General features: G+C 36.1%; 1 protein-coding gene across 23 annotated transcripts in view; it reads left to right on the top strand.

Annotated features, from left to right (window-relative positions):
• Positions 1-18385, top strand: part of EYA4 (EYA transcriptional coactivator and phosphatase 4) — a 154544-nt gene that overhangs the window by 70700 nt on the left and 65459 nt on the right. For all 23 annotated transcript variants that reach the window (XM_038176297.2, XM_038176305.2, XM_038176293.2 and 20 more), the window contains one exon: positions 12071-12120. In XM_038176297.2, the coding sequence (XP_038032225.1) occupies positions 12071-12120 (50 nt within the window). The remainder of the gene's footprint in view (positions 1-12070; positions 12121-18385) is intronic.

Here is an 18385-nt window from a genome sequence, read left to right as displayed (position 1 = left end):
GCCATATACATATATAAATGTAGTCTCACTAAATAGTATTTTTCTTCTATGTTACTTGCAAGAGTAGAGTAACTAGATGTACATTGCATGTATTATATTTTCTTATGCACTTATTAGAAATTCCTCTATCTGTAGTTTGCCTCAGGTAAATTATTATTCTTGCTTCTCCACCCTTTAAAAAAAAAGACTTGTTTTTAGCAGCATTTTCTTAAAGTGTTTTAGACAATGCTTTTATGGAAGTGTTCTGGAGACACTGGAAACTAACCAGAAACTAACTACATTCTGTTGCATGATACAAATGCATGTGAATATGTCTTTTGATTATGTCCACTTGTTTGTGAAATTTTATACTGCAGTGTTGTGTGTTACTTTATCTTTCTGCTAACAAATTATTTCTTCATGAGTTAGACAACATATGGACCATAAAGAACTGATTATCTTATTTTGACCAGCAAGTAGTTTGAGCTACAGAGAATTTTTTGCATTCATACTTTAATGGAAGTAGGTTCCACAGTCTTTGGTTATCTGATGTAGTTTATTAATGTTACAACAGCTGCTAGAAATTATTTCTACAATACTAAGCAAATTAGTGTCAGTAATGAGGAAGAACAGAAATGTATGGTACTGAAGAAAAAAGACAGCTGTTTACTGTATATGTACTGGAAGTTTACTTGGTAATTTTCAAGGTGGAATATGATGCCTAAAAGTTCATTACCTTCTCTTCCATATTATTTTTTCCAGTCTTGAATCCACTTTTGTTTGTGATTTGTAATGTCGTATATATTCTAAGTACATCTTTTTAATTGGAATAGCTTCTGTGCAAGGTACAGAAAATACTGGCATTGTACAATTAGCTGATGACTTTACCTTGGACTATTTTCCTAGACCAAATTATCTATTCATGTTCAGATTCATAGATAGTTCCTGTTGAAAAGACAGATACTTACAACTGAATATCTCTGATCTAACACTAATAAGAATAGAATAGGAGGGCAGCTTTTGCTTTTATTTTTTGTTTGTTTATTATTTTTATTTGAATACTGTTTTAGCTTGGTCTCCATTTATCTCCCATCTTCCAGAATGCCTACAGGACACTGCTAGCTGATAATGGGTAGGCAGGTGCTGAGCTAAGATCGCGTTCATATTACCTGCTCATATTACCGTGATTGTCCTCCCTCCAACCTGTCTACTCACTCTATCCACCTGTTGCTGTTTGGCATTAATTTAGCTCCCCTTCCCCCATCCTACAAAGGCATATTCACATGCTTACCTTCTTTATTCTAAATTGTTTTTCTGTGGATAATGAGCCTAACCATCATGTTCTTATTTAGACTTATGCTTAAATCTTTGTGGGTTTGCCCCAAGCTTTGACAACTCTAGTTCAGCAAATGCCCTTTGCTAAAGGACTTTATACAACATAGCCTCAATTAGCTATTTCTGTTACCCACAGAGCTGTTGAAATGAGAAGAAGGCACCAATGGTGCCTTGTGAATATAGGCAGGAGCATATCATTTCCTGCAATTAGGGCAGTTAGTCACTGCCTGTTGCATTCCTAAATCCTAGTACGTATACTCAACATAGAAATTTTCCTGCCTTTGAGGGTTGTGAAGGAGAGTAGTTAACAACTGTCATCCTTTCTGGCAAAAATATTCACCTTTCAGAGCAGGAATTTTTCCTTTTTTTCCTTTTTTTTTTTTTTTTTTTTTTTTCTGTCAAGAGTCTGGAGTGATCCTTTCCTGTAGACGTAGTCAAGACTCCTACTTCCTGAGCCTGACTACAGCAAAACTACCCAATGGCCAGTTACAAGATAATTTAATTCACGTTGATATTTTAGACCATTTACAGTCTGAGTTCAAGTCAGGATGTGAAAATGAGCTTTAACTGAAAAGTTAGATGATCTTTTTTGGTCTGTGAATAACAGTTACACCTTCCTGTCTTTCTCGTTCTCTATCACATACAACACTATCTGCTCAAAATCATTTTCTCTCCTGAGAGATGAGGAGGGATCCAGAAGACAAAGTGACTTGAGTCCTTTTTAATAAATGGATTAAAAATTGTAATGAAAAGCTGTGATTCATCACTAGTTTTTCTACTTTCCATGAGCACATCTACATGGATCAGTACTTCTTCTGATTCTGTATGACATGTATGTACTGGGCTGGTCACAAAACTTGTGTTGTACTGCCAGACACAGATAATATACTGATCCCCTACCTTTACATCTGGCTGTATTTGCCGTAGCTATAGGACCCCAAAGCCTGGGATAAGACCAACTGTGAAGCAAAAGTTTATCTGAGCAGGACGAAAAGTGATAATGGTGAATGAGTGACTACACTCAAGACAGCTTTTATCTACCACATAGAATTGAGTCATTCAAGTCAACCTAGGAATGTCCTTTCTATCATTAATGAACAAAGTTGTTGTGTGGCCAATTCCATATATTAAGCTTTCAGTGGACCCAAACTATTCAATGCCATTCTATCAGAGAGTGATTTGAGTCGTTGATTCATTTATTCTTAAATTGGCTAGACATTAATGAAGACTTTGATGCTAGAAAAGTAATTAGCACAAAGTTCACATCACAGTATTGCAAACACACTAGGTCTGTCTTTTTTTCCTCTAAACTACATTCCAAGAACTTTCTGAATATAGTTCAAATCCACAATCCTTGTCTTTAGAGCCCCTTTAGCTTTGAGATGAAGAATGCAGATGATGTATATTCACCTCTAAAATAGAGTAGAGGGTGAAGCTGGTGGTGGTGTAGATGGATCTTCCTCAAGGCTCACCAAAGTTCAGGGAGTGCATCTCTCAGCAGAGCTAAGAAACTGAAGATTGTTGATCAAGACTAAGGCACATTTTTGGAAGCTCATCACCTTTAACCTTATCACATAACCATATGTATGTTAAAAATACAAAACAAAACAAAAACAAACAAACCAAAAAAGTTTGAAGTTGGAAGGTTGGAAGGACTTCTCTATTAAAAGAGGAAATTTTACATATATGTATTTCATCATCTGCAGTGAAGATGAATATTTAATGGATGTGTGACCATGTTTGCTACACCCATGAAAGGCACATGGATAGCAGTGCTCCTAGGTAGAAAGAAAAGGGCATTTTTTAAAATTTCCTCTAAATGAGGGATGGAAAAGCGATGCAGATTTTCTTTGATATTAGTGGGAGAAAGGTGTTATTTTACAGTGAGGCAAAAATCTCAGGAGAGAAGTTGGCTGTTGTTACTTGGAAGGTCAGCATGCAGACTGTTGGGTGAGCTAAAAGAAAGCTGGACCCCAAAGAAGCATCAGCATCTTCAGAAGGGGGAGGCCCCTTGTGGTAGAGGTACTTGTCTTGTGGTAGAGAAATCAGCATTAGCACTGGACACTGTATTGCTGTTGATACAAGATGGTTTCCACATGAAAAGAAAACAGTATGTTTTATTATGCTTTATGGCACAGTACTATGTGCCTTTAACAAAATAACTTGAAGTATTTGCATGATGTATTTGCAACATGGCCAAGTTAACACAGCCATAGGAACGTTAACTTTTGAACTTCCTGACTTTCATTGCTTTAAATTTCAGCTTCAAAGTTTACTTTTTTTTTTTTTTTCCTTTGCATTTTTTGGCCCTGGTTAGTTTTGAAAAGCAGGAGGAAAGAAAATAATTCACGTTTTTTTTGAGGGGGCACTGAATTTTATGCATATAACAGGAGATAACTTGTTATTCCTTTAAATATCGAATGATAACTCTAAAGCATTTTCGGTATGTTTCCTTACGATGTATCTGTGGAGCTGGGGAATCACAAGACTAAATGTAGACAGCAGTGAGTAGCATGTCTCTTTTCCTGTATCTCACTGTGTTTCTCTGCTGAAAAAATAGATCAATGATATCTAGGAATATTTAGATTTAAAAAAGAATACACTTAAAACTAATTAAAAATGGTGGGATTATAGCAAGTCTGAGGGAGATCATGGGACCATAACTGAAATAAAAACAGTAAGTGTTTTTCAGTATCTTCTAGCTGATTTCCACTTTGTAGATAGTGGGGAGGCACTGAAGTAGTACTTGGAGATTCAGCTGCACTGATGCATACTGCTGATTTGACAAGACTACAGCAGACCACACACTTAACTTCATTTTTTAAAAAACAAACGGTCAAAAAAAAGAAAAAAAAAAAAAAAAGGAGAGGGAGAGAGAAAGAGAGGGAGTGAAAGAAAGGGGAAAAAAAGTGGGGTAAGAGAGTTTTCCAGTGGTAGTACTTTAGTATTTCTTCCTGAAAACTTGACTTGGACGATAAATTGGTTTCTCCCTACTCCAGACTGGTGCAGCTTCCTTGCCTTTGCAACTGCTGAATGGGGAGCTAGCTCCTTTCTTTCTGGGAAAGAAGCCAACCCGATGGCCCATCCTCCCAGTAGGGCAGGGGAAAGTGTTCTGTAAGCTCTGAGCTATTAGGTAACTGATGCTGAAACAAAAAGTGCTATTGTGGTATGGCATTTTCCCTGCCTGCTCCACCAGTTAAGGAAAGGTATATTTCCTTCTTTCATCTAATGCAAACAAACAAAAAGAAAAAAAAATATATTTTTTCCCCACAGTGTATTAGTAAAGGCACTTCCTTGCAAGAAGATAGTACTTTACAAAGTCCCATGACTTAAATTACGACTAGACCATCGCACCCTTTGATATTTTTGAAAGTGCACTTGTGCCAAAGACAATTTAAAATGTGTTTTAAAAATGTTTTCAGGTATATATCTAAGAGAGGAAAAAAAAAAAAAAAGAAAACTGAAAGAAGCTTAGAACTCTGAACCGAGTGAACCCATTAATCAGTTTGCAAAAACAAACATGTATGAAACCCTTCCACTGGTAAGAAAGTACCAGGGAAGGAAAGTTTTGACCCTAAAGATAGCCTGTGAATGAGAAAATTTAGGAGGTAAGGTTGTCTCAGATTTTATCAGTTTATGCCATGAATACATCTTAATTAGACCTTCTTCTGTAAAACTTCACAAATACAAACCCAGTTTTATATTAGGTAAATCCTTCTGATGTAATTAGCACCAGGGTTTGTGTCAGCCATAAGACTGTGAAATATTCCTGAAAGAAACAGTCATTATGGTCAGTAAGTAAGTATGAAAAAATACATTTACCTGGATTGATTAAATCCCTTGTTACTTCATTTTCTATGTACTGTGCACACCAGCAAAGGGCTCTAGTGTGGCAATAGTCACCGTTCCAGCCTGGTGCAAGAAGATTTCTGGGAAATACAACACAGTGTTGCAGCCTCTTGGCCTGTCAGGCTGGTTCCTGTCAAAGTTTCATTCTCATTATCATCTACCGTGGTCTATTCAGGAGATCTGAAATATTGGTGATTACAATGATAATTGGTGATTATAAGTGATTACAGAGAGTCATCTCAAAGAGTGGAAGTATTTAACAGATGCTCAACATGCTTTGTCAGTGATAATGCCTTCTTCAAATTAGTATAGACAATGAATAGTTCAGAGAAGCTGAGGCTATGAAGCACAAAAATTTACCAGGAGCCATTCCTCTTCATTACTGTAGTTAGTATTGCAGACAGAGGATTTAATGGAAAGCTGGAACAAACAAACAAAAACCAGAACTTTAATACTTAACTAAATTTAATCTAGTGAATTTCTTCAAATTTCTTCTTGAAGTTGATTCTTATAGCAAGTTTTCCTTCATTCTTCCATTGAAATTAGAGCTGTTATATTTTTAGCTCCACCGAGATACAATAAATCTACCTCAGGATGTGATTCAGATAAAATACAATGATGTACAGTTCTTCACTGTGGAAAAGAAGAATGAAAAAAAAAATCAATGTACAAAAGTTGACAAAAGCATATGTGTCAAGATCTGTCACCCAGCAGTAGAATCAGTGTTTGAGTTTTTAACTAAGTCAGAAACCTAGTTAATACCTGATGGTAAGTAACTAAAGCATTGCATTAATTATTTATACTTTCATATAAATTTATATTGTAAAATTTTATTGTTATTAGTCTTAAGTAACTGAAACCCTGATGAGACTTAGAAGTGTAACATAACTGATTTACTGTGAAGAATTCAGTTGAGAATTAGGTATTATTTAGAATTATTTTCAGATATTTCTCTAAATGACTTCAGCATTTCTGTTTCTCCCTGCAGAATCTTCACTGAGATTTTCTCTTCATATGTATGCATAGCTATAGTATTATTTGAATTTGGCCATCAAAAGCCTGCTTAATTCTCAGTAATATTTGTATATTTTCTTAAAATGAGTTTGAAATCAGATGCATGTATAGAATGCCTACAACTTGTTACTATACCTTAGTACTGTATCTTTAAGCCAGTCCTTGCCTTGTTTTTGAAGGCCAGTAAATTATTAATTTATTTGTTTTATAGTAGTAATGAAGGGTGTCATGGTAGCAAAGGAAATCTTTGTTATACTAGGCATTGTACAGACAGTCTCTTTTATAAGGATTTTATCATCAAGATGGTTATAGAGCTGTGTGTAAGGAGTGTTGAAGTCAACACATAAAAAATATCTGAAGTATAAACTACTGTACTCTTCATTTGCACAGACATCCTGAGCTAAACTCTTTTCCTATATGTCCATTAAATATTCCCCTGAATTCCCCATCCTTCCCTGCTCATTCCACAGAGTTGGACCTCTCCGTTGCTGGTCAGAAGGAGCTGGTGAGCTTTCACACAACAGTAACTTACTGTAGGGAAGCATCTAGACAGTAGAAGTGCACTTGGTGTGCCCATGCTCCAGACCAATCAGAGGTGGCATTACCACAGGCTGAACAAGCACGTAGATATGCTTTGAGATGTCTTTGCATCTGCAAAGTGTTTTTCCCTCTTCACTCTTGTCTCCTTGATATCACATCTTCCACAGCTCCACTGTGCAGAGCTACTTCATTCGGACCCAAAACATAGCAGGCTCCCCACGATCACCAGTCTGGGAGGGGTGCTCAAGGCCATATTTTATGTCGTAGGTTAGGGAGCTCAGCAGATTCATTGCCAGAATAATTTACTGCTGATGTTGCAAGATTTTTCAGCTGTGCTTACTGTAAGTGCTAGAAGGGATTTCTCACCTGTGTTGCATTATGAGTTTAATACTATGAGTGTGTGTGCGAGAACACCTCGCAGAGCAGGACCAGTTCATGGTTTAACATCTAGTGTAATGAGGTCCAATAAAATCATGTTAAAAGGATGTTAACGTTGCAAATGAAAACATCAGAAGCAAGGAAATGCCAGAATTAATATGGCCTGTGGAAATCTAGTCTCTTATGCATTATGGTGTGGCTCTTATTATATGACACACTAGGCTTTCCAGGGGATATCTACTCTTTTTTCAGTGAATGCATAGTTAGATTTTTCTTTTTATGTTCCTCAGTCTATATTTGTTAAACATGAAGCACCTAAATTACAGAATGACTATAAAATCATTCTTTGTCCTGTAGATATTTCTAACATACATTAACCAAAGTTCGCTGTTCAATAAATACGTCTCATTTTCATGCTGCCCTCACAGTATCAGACACTTAAAACAGTGTTTATGTTTGAAATCTGAAGAACCAAAGCAGAAATTAAGGCAGAAATTGTTTAAAACATTGACTAAAGTTGTCACCAATTTGAGGCAAATTATACCATCATTTTTCTGGTTAAACGTAACATTTGTGCACCATCTTGTAAGTTCAAAGTATAGTTTCCCAGCTTGGATCATTAATTAGATGTGCAGTGTAGATGGTGTACCAGAAATATACTGTTATTCTGTGTAGACTGGTAAATAAAGCCTCTACTAGTGACTTTCATCGTTATTTCATGATTGCACAGGCTTGTCATTATGGTTTTTACTCCAGCAGCATGTTCTGTTCTGTCCTGCCCCAACAAGCCGCAGTACTCCTCCACTATCCACACCAATCCCTATGTTAGCCTTTTTTTTTTTTTTTAGCTGGCTTCTGGTCTGTGATTTGGCTACTTGTAGATCCCCTTCTTCTTTTGCATCACGGTTTCTGTCCCCTCTCCCTGTTAAGATTTTTCTCCTGTTCCTCCTCCCCACATTTGAGGCTACAGGATTTTTCTATTTGTTGACATTGCCCAGGTGTTTTCATGGAGGGACATTGAACTGACCAAGTAAAGGATAGTCCCCTTCCTGATGCCACAGGTGCTTCTGGCAGTCAAGAGAAGTAATTAATAATTCTTATTTGGCTCCAGCTTCTTTGAGAACAAGAGCATTCAGTACAGATAGGGTCTTCAAAAATTCAGGAACCAGATTACAAGAGGACTCCACTAATGGTGTGAAAACAGAGCTCTTAGAAGGTTATAAACCTAAAAAAATTTGGACACCCTTTCACAGAGATGATGATCCCTGGGTACCAGTACACCTTATACTCACCCACTTCCAGTGCTGGGATTCTGCCTCAGAATTTATGGGCACTAAAGCCACTCAACAGCATAGTTACATGACTCAAAATATGAACTCAATAGCATGTTTTCTTAAAAAATTGGATTTAAGTATTTTTAGCTGAAACATTTCAAGCATTTTGTAGTAGGCAGACAGGGTAGGAGATTTCAACACTATTTTGTAAAATTCAAAAACAACTGAAACTGATATCTTACCACTCTAGTGAATGATTCTCAACAAGCATATAACTGAAATGGTGAGAAAACCTGTGTAAACAGAGGGGGGAAAAAGGAAAACAGAGTAGGAGTAAAGAAAAAGGTTCTTTTTATAACATTTAACACATGTGAATGTAAATAAATGTGGTGTTAGTGAAAGTTAATTATTTTGAAAACAGTCAGCAAAGCAGATTAAGAGGAAAAACATTGCAGCTGAAGACAAAGGAAATGATATTTAGTCTTTGATCATAAGTTTTCACAGTGATTTTCTGTTCACCTTCAAGGGTGGCATAATTTTATGAATAACAAAATATGTTTTGCTACTTGAGTAGCCCTAAAGTGAAATGGTGTTCATTCCATACAGCCACTTGAAAGAAAATCCCATGCCTGATCCTCCTTTAAGAAATAACATTTTTATTTATTAAGTCTTTTCTCTCAAAGAGAGACCCTAAAGATGCATAATGAAGTTTACATTCAGTCTCAAAGGAAAAGACAAGTATATACAGTGTGCACATACTGCACACTTCCTCAGACAATGATCACAAACTGCATATATACCAAGCTGAAAACTTGAAATATTCTTATTTTGCAAGTATTTTGTTTCATTGCAATATTCTTGAATATTTAGTACTCTTTTTTTGTTTGTTTTGTTTTTGTTTCTCCCTAGAGTTTGTTCCACCTCACAGGAGGTGAGTCTTTTTGATACAATTGGACTGTGGCTTTTCTAAATTTTAAGATATAACAATATACATACATATATATATTTATTTATTTATTTATTTATTTATTTTCTTTTTCATATGATCACCATGCAGGTAGTGCCCATGTTCACCATGCAGGTAGTGCATAATCTTTCAGTCATCTCAATTTATTTGTTTAATGTTGGTCAAAACAAGAGGCAGTAGTTGTGTGAGCAAGGGTAGGACAACTTGTCTGTGACTACACAACTTTTGCATAACTTGGAGAAGTCCTTCTCTTCCCTGCCCAGGAGTATCAGGGCTCTTAATGTGTTGTGTATGCCGGAAGTGCTCAAATAGCTTTAGTGTATGTTTGAATTATCTTTGGGCTTCTGTAGTAATTGCCCACCAAAGGACCTGCCATCACTTAGCACAATCAGGGTGTTAAGATGTGCTGGGTGACTGTCAGACTCTGCAAGCACTGGCTGAAGTGCGTGGTTGAACTCTCCTGACCCGGGGATTGAGATCTGAGCCCTGGTGCAAATATGACAGAGTGCTATTGGTGGGAACTGACAAAGGTAAATGCCTGTAAACCTAACAGCAAAGAGATGGCAAAAATAGCCCAGAAGTAATATATGTTAGAGACAAGGAAAAAGCTTAACTGGGGGTTTTACTGCATACATTAATTTGATGCATTTATATATTATAAATATATTTATAATATATTATATATTTTTATATATTTATATATATTTATATATATTTATATATTTATATATATTTATATATTATAAATATATTTATATATTAATTTTCTATGTAAAATTGAAACATTATTTTCTGGTCAAATCCCTCCATAACTTCTTGTGGAGAAAGTCTGCTTCTGAAAGTACACACCTGTCTCTTAAGGAAGGGCTCTTTCAAAATCAATTTCTTTGAATGATTTTGAATTACTGTTTTGAACAATTGCCTCTAGTGTTGACACTCAGTACACTAATCTGAGTGGGTATTTTTCTTGTTTGAACGTTAGCACAAATTGTGGGCATTTACTTGGTACTCAGTCACGTGCTTATACCTTAATTTTTTTAATATATTTCAAATCTAGTATTACTTTAATAATAATGTAGTGAACAAAAAAAAAAATGTAGCAATAATGTTTGTGTCTAAATATTTATGGAATAGACTTACATAGGCTTTCATTGTCCTTCAGGCTGAGTCTCTGCTCCATCACGTTTCCACAATATGCTGAAACTGCAAAGTCCATGGAGTAGCACAGTATGAATGCTGAAGAAAAAATCCATGAGGCTGAAAATTAGCAGTGATGAAACTGATAATTGGATAGGCAGAAAACGGTTTTGTAGCAAAAATCAAGCAAGACAAAATATTTAGAAGATTCTTTGTGTTTTCTGCTTTTTTAAAGTTTTGGGTGTCACTGTATAGCAATAAATACAGCTTTAAGTTCTTTTAAGTTTTAAGTTCTTTTCTTTGGGGAAACTTTCAGTATTGCTACTGAAAACTTATTTCTATGAATAACCAAGCATGTAACTATGTTGTTTGTTGAGTATCTAGAACTCAAGAACAATAATGACCACCCTTAACTCCATGCTTGTACTTAGACATCTTTGAGTGATATTGCATGGCATTCAGCCAAGGTTTTCAAAGAAAGTACTTAGCATTAACCTAATCCTTTTTCATTTGGAGCTGGTGAATATTTGTAGTTTTGACTTCAACAGAATTGAGTTGGTTACAATCTTTTTTTCTTTTTCTTTTTCTTTTTCTTTTTCTTTTTTTTTTTTTTCAAAAATGCTTTTAAAGTAGCAAGAAGTTATAGGAAAATCTTTTGATGCAAGATAATCTCAAAAACTGTCATTGAGCACATGCTAATTGTAATCAGAATGTCCTTTGTATTGTGCAAGTCACATGAAGTGAATTTGAGTGACTACGAGTGTTTCTAGATGGCTGTAAAATGGAATTTTGAAACCTCCTATACAACCCTGGATTCTGCATTAGCACACAAGTGATCAGAATGCTTGTTTCTCTGCTGAAGGTATGAAAAGTTTAGGTTACCAGAAGATACGGTTAAATTTTTTGCAGGAAATCCTGAAGATCCCAAAGAGATAGTTGGTCTGTAAGAGAACAGTTTTATATTTTTCTTGGAAAGTAATTAATTTTTTTTTCACCCTTAATTGGTTAACAGCAATGTATTGGAAGTCAAACTACCGTTTATGTGATTATATATTGCAAATATGTGTGCAAATGCTGTATGTTGTGTTTTAAGTTCATTGATGCATTAGGAAAATACATTTAACATACAGTTAGCAGATTCACAAAATGAAAATTAGTGTATGAATTATTTAGCTAGCACTGCACTTTGCCCCAGAATCTAGTGTTTATTATTGTGAGCTTTAGCAGGAAACAGAAGCAGTATCAATAGGGAAAACATTTCTTTACTGAGCTGAGAACAGTATGGCTTTCTGGTTTCCAAGTGGGGAACCTGGTTCTTTGCTTTCTTTGTTCCCAGTTAGGCTACTCCCAAGCTATTTTAGCTGAACATTTTACATACTAATGGAGCCTAGGGAAGTGCAGTTGGCAGCCGTTCATGGGATAATAATGAAACACACTGTTTAGTACTGCATACTGCTGCTGTAAAATGCGGGAAGTATTTTATAGAGATCATGGTGAGCAGAGCTGCATCCACTTTAAGCGATGTAAGTGCATGAACGGTAAGCGAGGAAGTTGTGTTTCAAGTGAGAGTAACTGTGGAAATCCTTTGCTTTTGCAGGTAAAGAAAACGTGTACAGAATCAGATGTGTCAGAGCCTCCGAACACCAGGTACGGTAACGAAAAGCAAGTGCTGACTGCCTGCAGCTTGGTGGTGCAGCAAGATACAGAGCTGAGCGGCAGATACATAGCACTGTGTGCGAGAGACCTGCTTTGCAAAGAGTGAAAGACTAGGTTAATTTTAAGTGCTTTTCGCTCTAGAAGATTTTCCCTCAGTTTGAGATGATGATTAGCATCACAATTGATAAGTATAAATTGTGCCATAATGCTGAATTATGATTCTCGATTTAAAAGAAAATCCTAAGAAATATCATAAAGAAATCTATGTAATCAAATTTCTTTTATTTTTTCTTATTTTGTCCCTTTTCGGAGAAACCTGATGTTTACTAGTATTACAGTTTGTTTCCTGTGTGAGCAGTTCTGTCTTAATTTGTGAAAATTTACATTTATCAAAAACTTTTTTTTTTTTTCACTTCCAAAAAGCATGGCACTGTGTTTATAAGTTAGGAAGAAGCCATGTATTCTTTAAAATGAAACTTTTCAGACACTGTCTTTTCTAATTTCATGTACATGAGGAACAGGAGATGCATTTAATTTCTATGTTTTGCACGTGGAGGTACAAGAATGTGTAATTCCAAGCAGGTGAAGTAGCAATCGTTTTAGGTTTGTGTATTTCTGTTAATCAGTAAACTGTTGAGCCACAATGGGTGATTTTCTTAAGATTTGGTGGTTTGCAGTGCTTTTTTAGTATCTTTGTCTTGCTTCTCTATAGAACTATTTAATTTTCACAAAAATTGACATCATGCTAACATTGTGATTAAAACTCAGAAAAGCTAAGTAATTCAAGGTTTGCCAAATCTCATCCTCAGCTTTGTGTCACTGTTGCAGCAGCATCCTCTGGGAGCTGGGGGCCACATGTAATGTTAAAGCCCAATGTAGTATCTGTGGCTTGAGCTATGCAGTGCGCTGTCTGAGTTTCTTTGATTAGCTTCTCGAGTCCCTTATGAATAAGGGACTTATCCTTATTCATCCTTGCCTTTCATTTAGTTTGGTAAGAGCTGAATAAGGGAATCTAAAATTCAATGTTCTGATACGCTTCCAGTGAAGTCAGTAGTAGTTTTGCATACTCTGGAGCATATTTTGTCCTTTGGTTCTCATTTAATAACTTATAAATGAAAAATGTATCTGCTGTCCTGCTGCTTTGGTTTAAATTTTGTTATAATGATCAAGCTCTATCCAAGAACTTTGATGGCATCACAAATCTCCACTTATCACAATACTTGTGCATGGATGTAATTTTAAAGAAGACTGTTATATCTCTAACATTTAAAATTATGAAGAATCCATGGATGTTGTTTCATCAGACTATGAATTGCAACAAGCTTGAGGACCCAGGATATAGCATACTGTCATTATCTCTGCATAATGGGAAATTTCTTAAGAATTGTAATTAAATTCTTCATACCAGGTGTGAGGAACAGAAAACCTTTTTTCTACCAAGTGTAAGGGGGAAACCATGTTACCATGTTACAAATAGTCAATTCGGAGAAGAAAATCAGGTAGTTGTTTTTTTTTTTTTTTTTTTTTTTTTTTTTTTTGTTTGTTTGTTTGTTTGTTTTTAATGAGAAAAACCCAAAATACTTTTAATTTGGAGCTCCGAGGTCTCAGTTTGAGGATATATCAGAAACAGTCGAAATTAACATTCCTGACCTGTGTGTGTAATGCTGTGTATACAGCCTGCAGCAAACATTTTTTGTCAGATCTTGATCCGCGGTGGGACTTGGGTCTTCCAAGGGAGTCTCTGACAGCCTTTGACTGCAGTAGCGCTAGGGGGCACCGCACAGCACATAACACTTGAAAGCCTGGTGCAAGGTAATTCTTCTCTAAACAAGTCTTAAGTGAAAACATTGCACATAAAATGAAACATCAGCATAAAAATGAATGCTGGAGACACACAGCCTTACAGAATAGCTCCTGGCTTGGGACCTAAGGCCAATATCATTCATTTATTTAGCTAGCTTTATAGTGTGTTGGTTTTGGATTTGAAACTATTACAATAAATGCAGATGGAAAGTGTTTTTACAGTAGGGAAGTAATTAAACTGGGTGTGGGAACTTTGTCAGGAGAATTCTTGGAGTGACATGTATGTATCAGCAGATTCTTTGTCTTGCTTGGCCTTGGTTCATCTTTTAGAAAGAAACATTCAAACTGCAGATGTAACTAGTAAATTCCCTTCAGGAAAAAAAAAAAAAAAAAAAAAAAAAAAAACCACCTATGAAGCATATCAAAAATGCTTCCCAGAAGCATCCAGTTATATAGACAGCAAAAATCAACTGTCACCAGTGTTGGTTTTTTTTATACAAAAATGGTTATTATCTCCACAGGTAAACTGCAGACACACACAGGTAACTGTGGTTAAGAACTGAAGTCATGGTGGGTAGGCATCCACGGCATTATAAACACACAAAAAAAACATAAATGGATCTTCTGTATCTCTGTCACAAATTGTAACTCACAAATTACTTTTACAAATTCTGTCTAGGTCTCTTGAGGGTTATTTTGCAACCCCCTTCCAAACCCCTATGAGCTGTTTGTAAATACCTTTCTCAGATTGTTTACACATTAAACCTATCATGATGGTATTGTGGCTATAGCAATACTAAGACATTCTTTCTACATAATTTTGTAATAAAATCAAATTCACCCTGCATGTCTAAATAGCTGTCTAGTTGGGCAAAATTATTATATCTTTCTGGAGCCAGAAAGGTTGGGACTTTCTGGCTATCATACTACAGGTCTGACAAGACAGAAGCGACATGCATGGGTGACAACTCCATCACTCTGGCCATGTATAAAATTCACTAGTGAGATTAGGAAAAGTTCAGAGCCTATAAACACACATTGCTTTTAATTGTCTTATATACTAGGTATAAATGGGACTGATCCCCTAAATATGCTGAACAGCTCCTACATTTTATTTAATATTATATAAGAAACACTGAAAACTAGTGCAATGCATGGAAGTTAACTTGTTTGCAGTTGTTATAGCTCCATTTTTACATAGATAAACAGAGAAGTGTTTTTAATATTAATAATCAAGTATTTTGTTGCCCTAAAACTTGTAAGCTACAATTACAGTCTCATACCTCAAGATATTCCTATGAAAATGAGTTAAACACTAGAATATATGTGAAGTCTGGTAAAATGGTAAATACTGTGTCCCATTCTCCATTTCACTGTCAGCTACAACACATGGGTTTTGGCTGTACAACCCAGGGCAGCATCTTTCTTTGTGACAACAGACTGCTTGATGAACATGTCACTGCTAGCCCAAAGTCCTTCCCTTCCCCTTCATATCTCCCTTCTCCTTCCTACCAGTCCTGTCAGAAATTCTACTACAAGATCAAGGTCACATCACAAACTGAGGTCTGGCCAAAGATATCTAGTTTGCTGGGTTATAAAATCAAATAGAGAGGGGAGGAAGAGGAAGTCCCTGCAAAGGGAAAATTTATCGGTCATCTGCAGCTTCCTCTAAGTCCTCTAGTCCTTATAGGGCTTTTTTGCCCTTCATAGAGGATAGAAGAATCTGCAGAGGAATTAATAGATTTTTCTGACAGATGAGACAGTTCATTTTCTTCCTGGAGAGGTAGCTATTATGTAAGTACCAGTTAGATAAAGTTTGTTCCTATGTATTGCTGAAAAGCAAATTCACTAATGATGATTGCTGGTGAATCACATCCACAGAGACACAGTTGCCAGATAAATAGGCTGTCCGAAAAAAACAGGATTTTTGCATGTTTAAAAAACGCCAATATTTCAAATTAATGTGGGTTTCAGTGAGGCTTTCTGCATAGATTGCAGCTGTTCTGGCCTTCATAGATGATTGCTGTTCTGGCCTTCCACACCCACCTTTTTAAAAGTGCACCACATCGTAAGATTTAAGATATGCATTCCTTTTTCTGTTCCTTCATCCTAAAAGTCTCTTTCAACCCCCCGAAATGAGAAATGGACTTTTATATTTGTTCATTGTTCGCATTTGGATACCTAGTCCTGTTTTTGTTTTGTGAAGATATAGTGAAGATATAGCACATACATGTCCATAAACAATTACTGTTGTTAATGCATTAACGAGTAAATAGATGATATTGGATAACAGTAAGAGCTACCACAGTTTTCACATTGCATCCATGAGACAAAGGCTTCATTCCCCTGTAATTTGGGACAAACAGTACAAATATAGTTTTCATGATATTTGCTATACCAGAGCCATGCTAACACCGAGTGCATTACCTAAAAGGGTTTCCATGGGCATCATTGCGTTTAACAAAAGTAAAAAGAAAAATGATATGTATCTCCTACACCTTATTCTGGACAACCAGATCATCAAAAGTGTTTCATTTATAACAATTTGAGCTGTGTAAAACACAACCTGAAATTTTACTTACGCTAATCTATCCAACAGAACCTTCACATTCTTAGCTCAGGTTTGATGGCTGATTGGAATTAAATAATCCACCCCAAACTATTCTATGATACCTTGCACTTATCCATATTTACCAGGTCTAATAACTTCTCAACCCAAATACAAGAAGAACAGGTCATCTGATGGGTTCTGTGACAGAAGCTGTTGTGCCTTTCCCATGGTCATTTGAGCACACCCAATCATTTGCTTACCAGTTTGTAGGAGTGTGAGACCAGCAGTACCTTTCAAGTTATTTGCAGCTCAGAAGATGAACAATAAATGTTTATTATTACATAGTGAAAAGGACCTTTATGCCAAGCAATAAAAGCTACCAACAGCTATGGAAATTGCCATTGATGTAACAGAAGTTAAAACAGAAAAAAAAATAAATATATTGGTTGTGCAGTGAAAAGGGAATGAGCTCAGACTCTCAAGTTTTCTGATCTGTTGTTTAGCCAAATGCGCTCCTACATTTAATTCTCATCTGTCTTAAAAGTTTTCATTAGAAGGTAGTGATTTGTTGTTTATGAGACGAATGTAGCTTATTTAAGCTAGAGGCTAACTGAAGCACTTTTCAGAGTCAGGAGCAGTGTAGCACCACTGTATCTCACACTTAATAATCTGTAGATCATGGTGATGTGATAAATGGGCTTCATCTGAGGAAATAAGATATTGGCATGACAGTTTAATTTAGACTCCTAAGGTCACATTCACCTCATAGTGAAGTAGATGTGTAGAAGATGCTTCTGAGATGCTATTTATTTGAACCACTTCTCTCTATTGACAATGTATTCCTCTTTTCCTGAGTATCCATGCAGACTCTACCAGCAATTACTTGCTCCACTGCTGATTTAACATAAGACTAGCTAGATACACCAATTAAAGCATTTATTTTGATTGTTCATATTCTGCTGTTCTGCAAAACAGTTCAGTTCCATAAGGGAATCCATGCAAAAATAAAATTTTATTTAGCCAGAAAAAAAAAAAATGGCACTTAATGCTTTGTTACTGGCTGCTAGTATTTCTTGGGTTTGGGGCAAACTATAAGGAGGAACAGATACAGCAACATGAATTTGCTAGGAAAAGGCAGAATAAATAAAGCTAAAATTGAAAGACTGCCACAAGTAATTTTAGGAACTGGAAGAAAAAAATTCAGTCAACAGGAGGTACAGTATGTGATTGTCAGAATATCACATTCATGTCAGTGAGTTCTCTATAGTTATAAACATTTCACCTAAGAGAAACATTTGGCAGGATCCAGCGCAGACTTCTCAGTTAAGACAGTGGCTGGCAAAAAATGTTTCACAATTTTCCAATTTTAAAATAACTACATTGTGGAATAAGATTTCTTATAAAGGCTGCATTCTGGGACACACAGGCATAACTTGCAGTCAAGAGAATGTTTTACACAAATCTGTTACTTATTAAAGGTTTGGTGCACATATTTAGTCTGCATGCCACTTCAGCAGTTTGAGTCAATCAAAGTAATACAGTTAGCAAGATGACAGCGCAGATACACGTAATTGTAACTAACATACACATCCATGACCGTCACACGGCACTTGCAACAAGTATGTTGTCTTGCTATGTGTGTTGTATGTTTTTCAGGCATGTAGTTTGCAGGCAGAACAAGTCTTTCCTATTTTTGGAGCAGTCTGTGTGGTGTCTCTTTGCCTGCCGTACCCTGATGTTCTCATGCGTTAACTTTAGAAATTTGGTCTTCTGATTACCCGGAGCCTACTGAAGCTGGTCACTGTCTGCCCGTTGGTTTTCATTGGCTTTGAACCAAGCCCCCAAAGAGTTCTAAAAATATATATGATACATTTACAGAAATTGCAATAATCTATTTAGAGT

This window comes from Anas platyrhynchos, chromosome 3, assembly GCF_047663525.1.
Source record: "Anas platyrhynchos isolate ZD024472 breed Pekin duck chromosome 3, IASCAAS_PekinDuck_T2T, whole genome shotgun sequence".
NCBI lineage: Eukaryota > Metazoa > Chordata > Aves > Anseriformes > Anatidae > Anas > Anas platyrhynchos.
The sequence above is the reverse complement of the archived record's forward strand: the minus strand, read 5'-3'. Positions and strand labels throughout refer to the sequence as shown.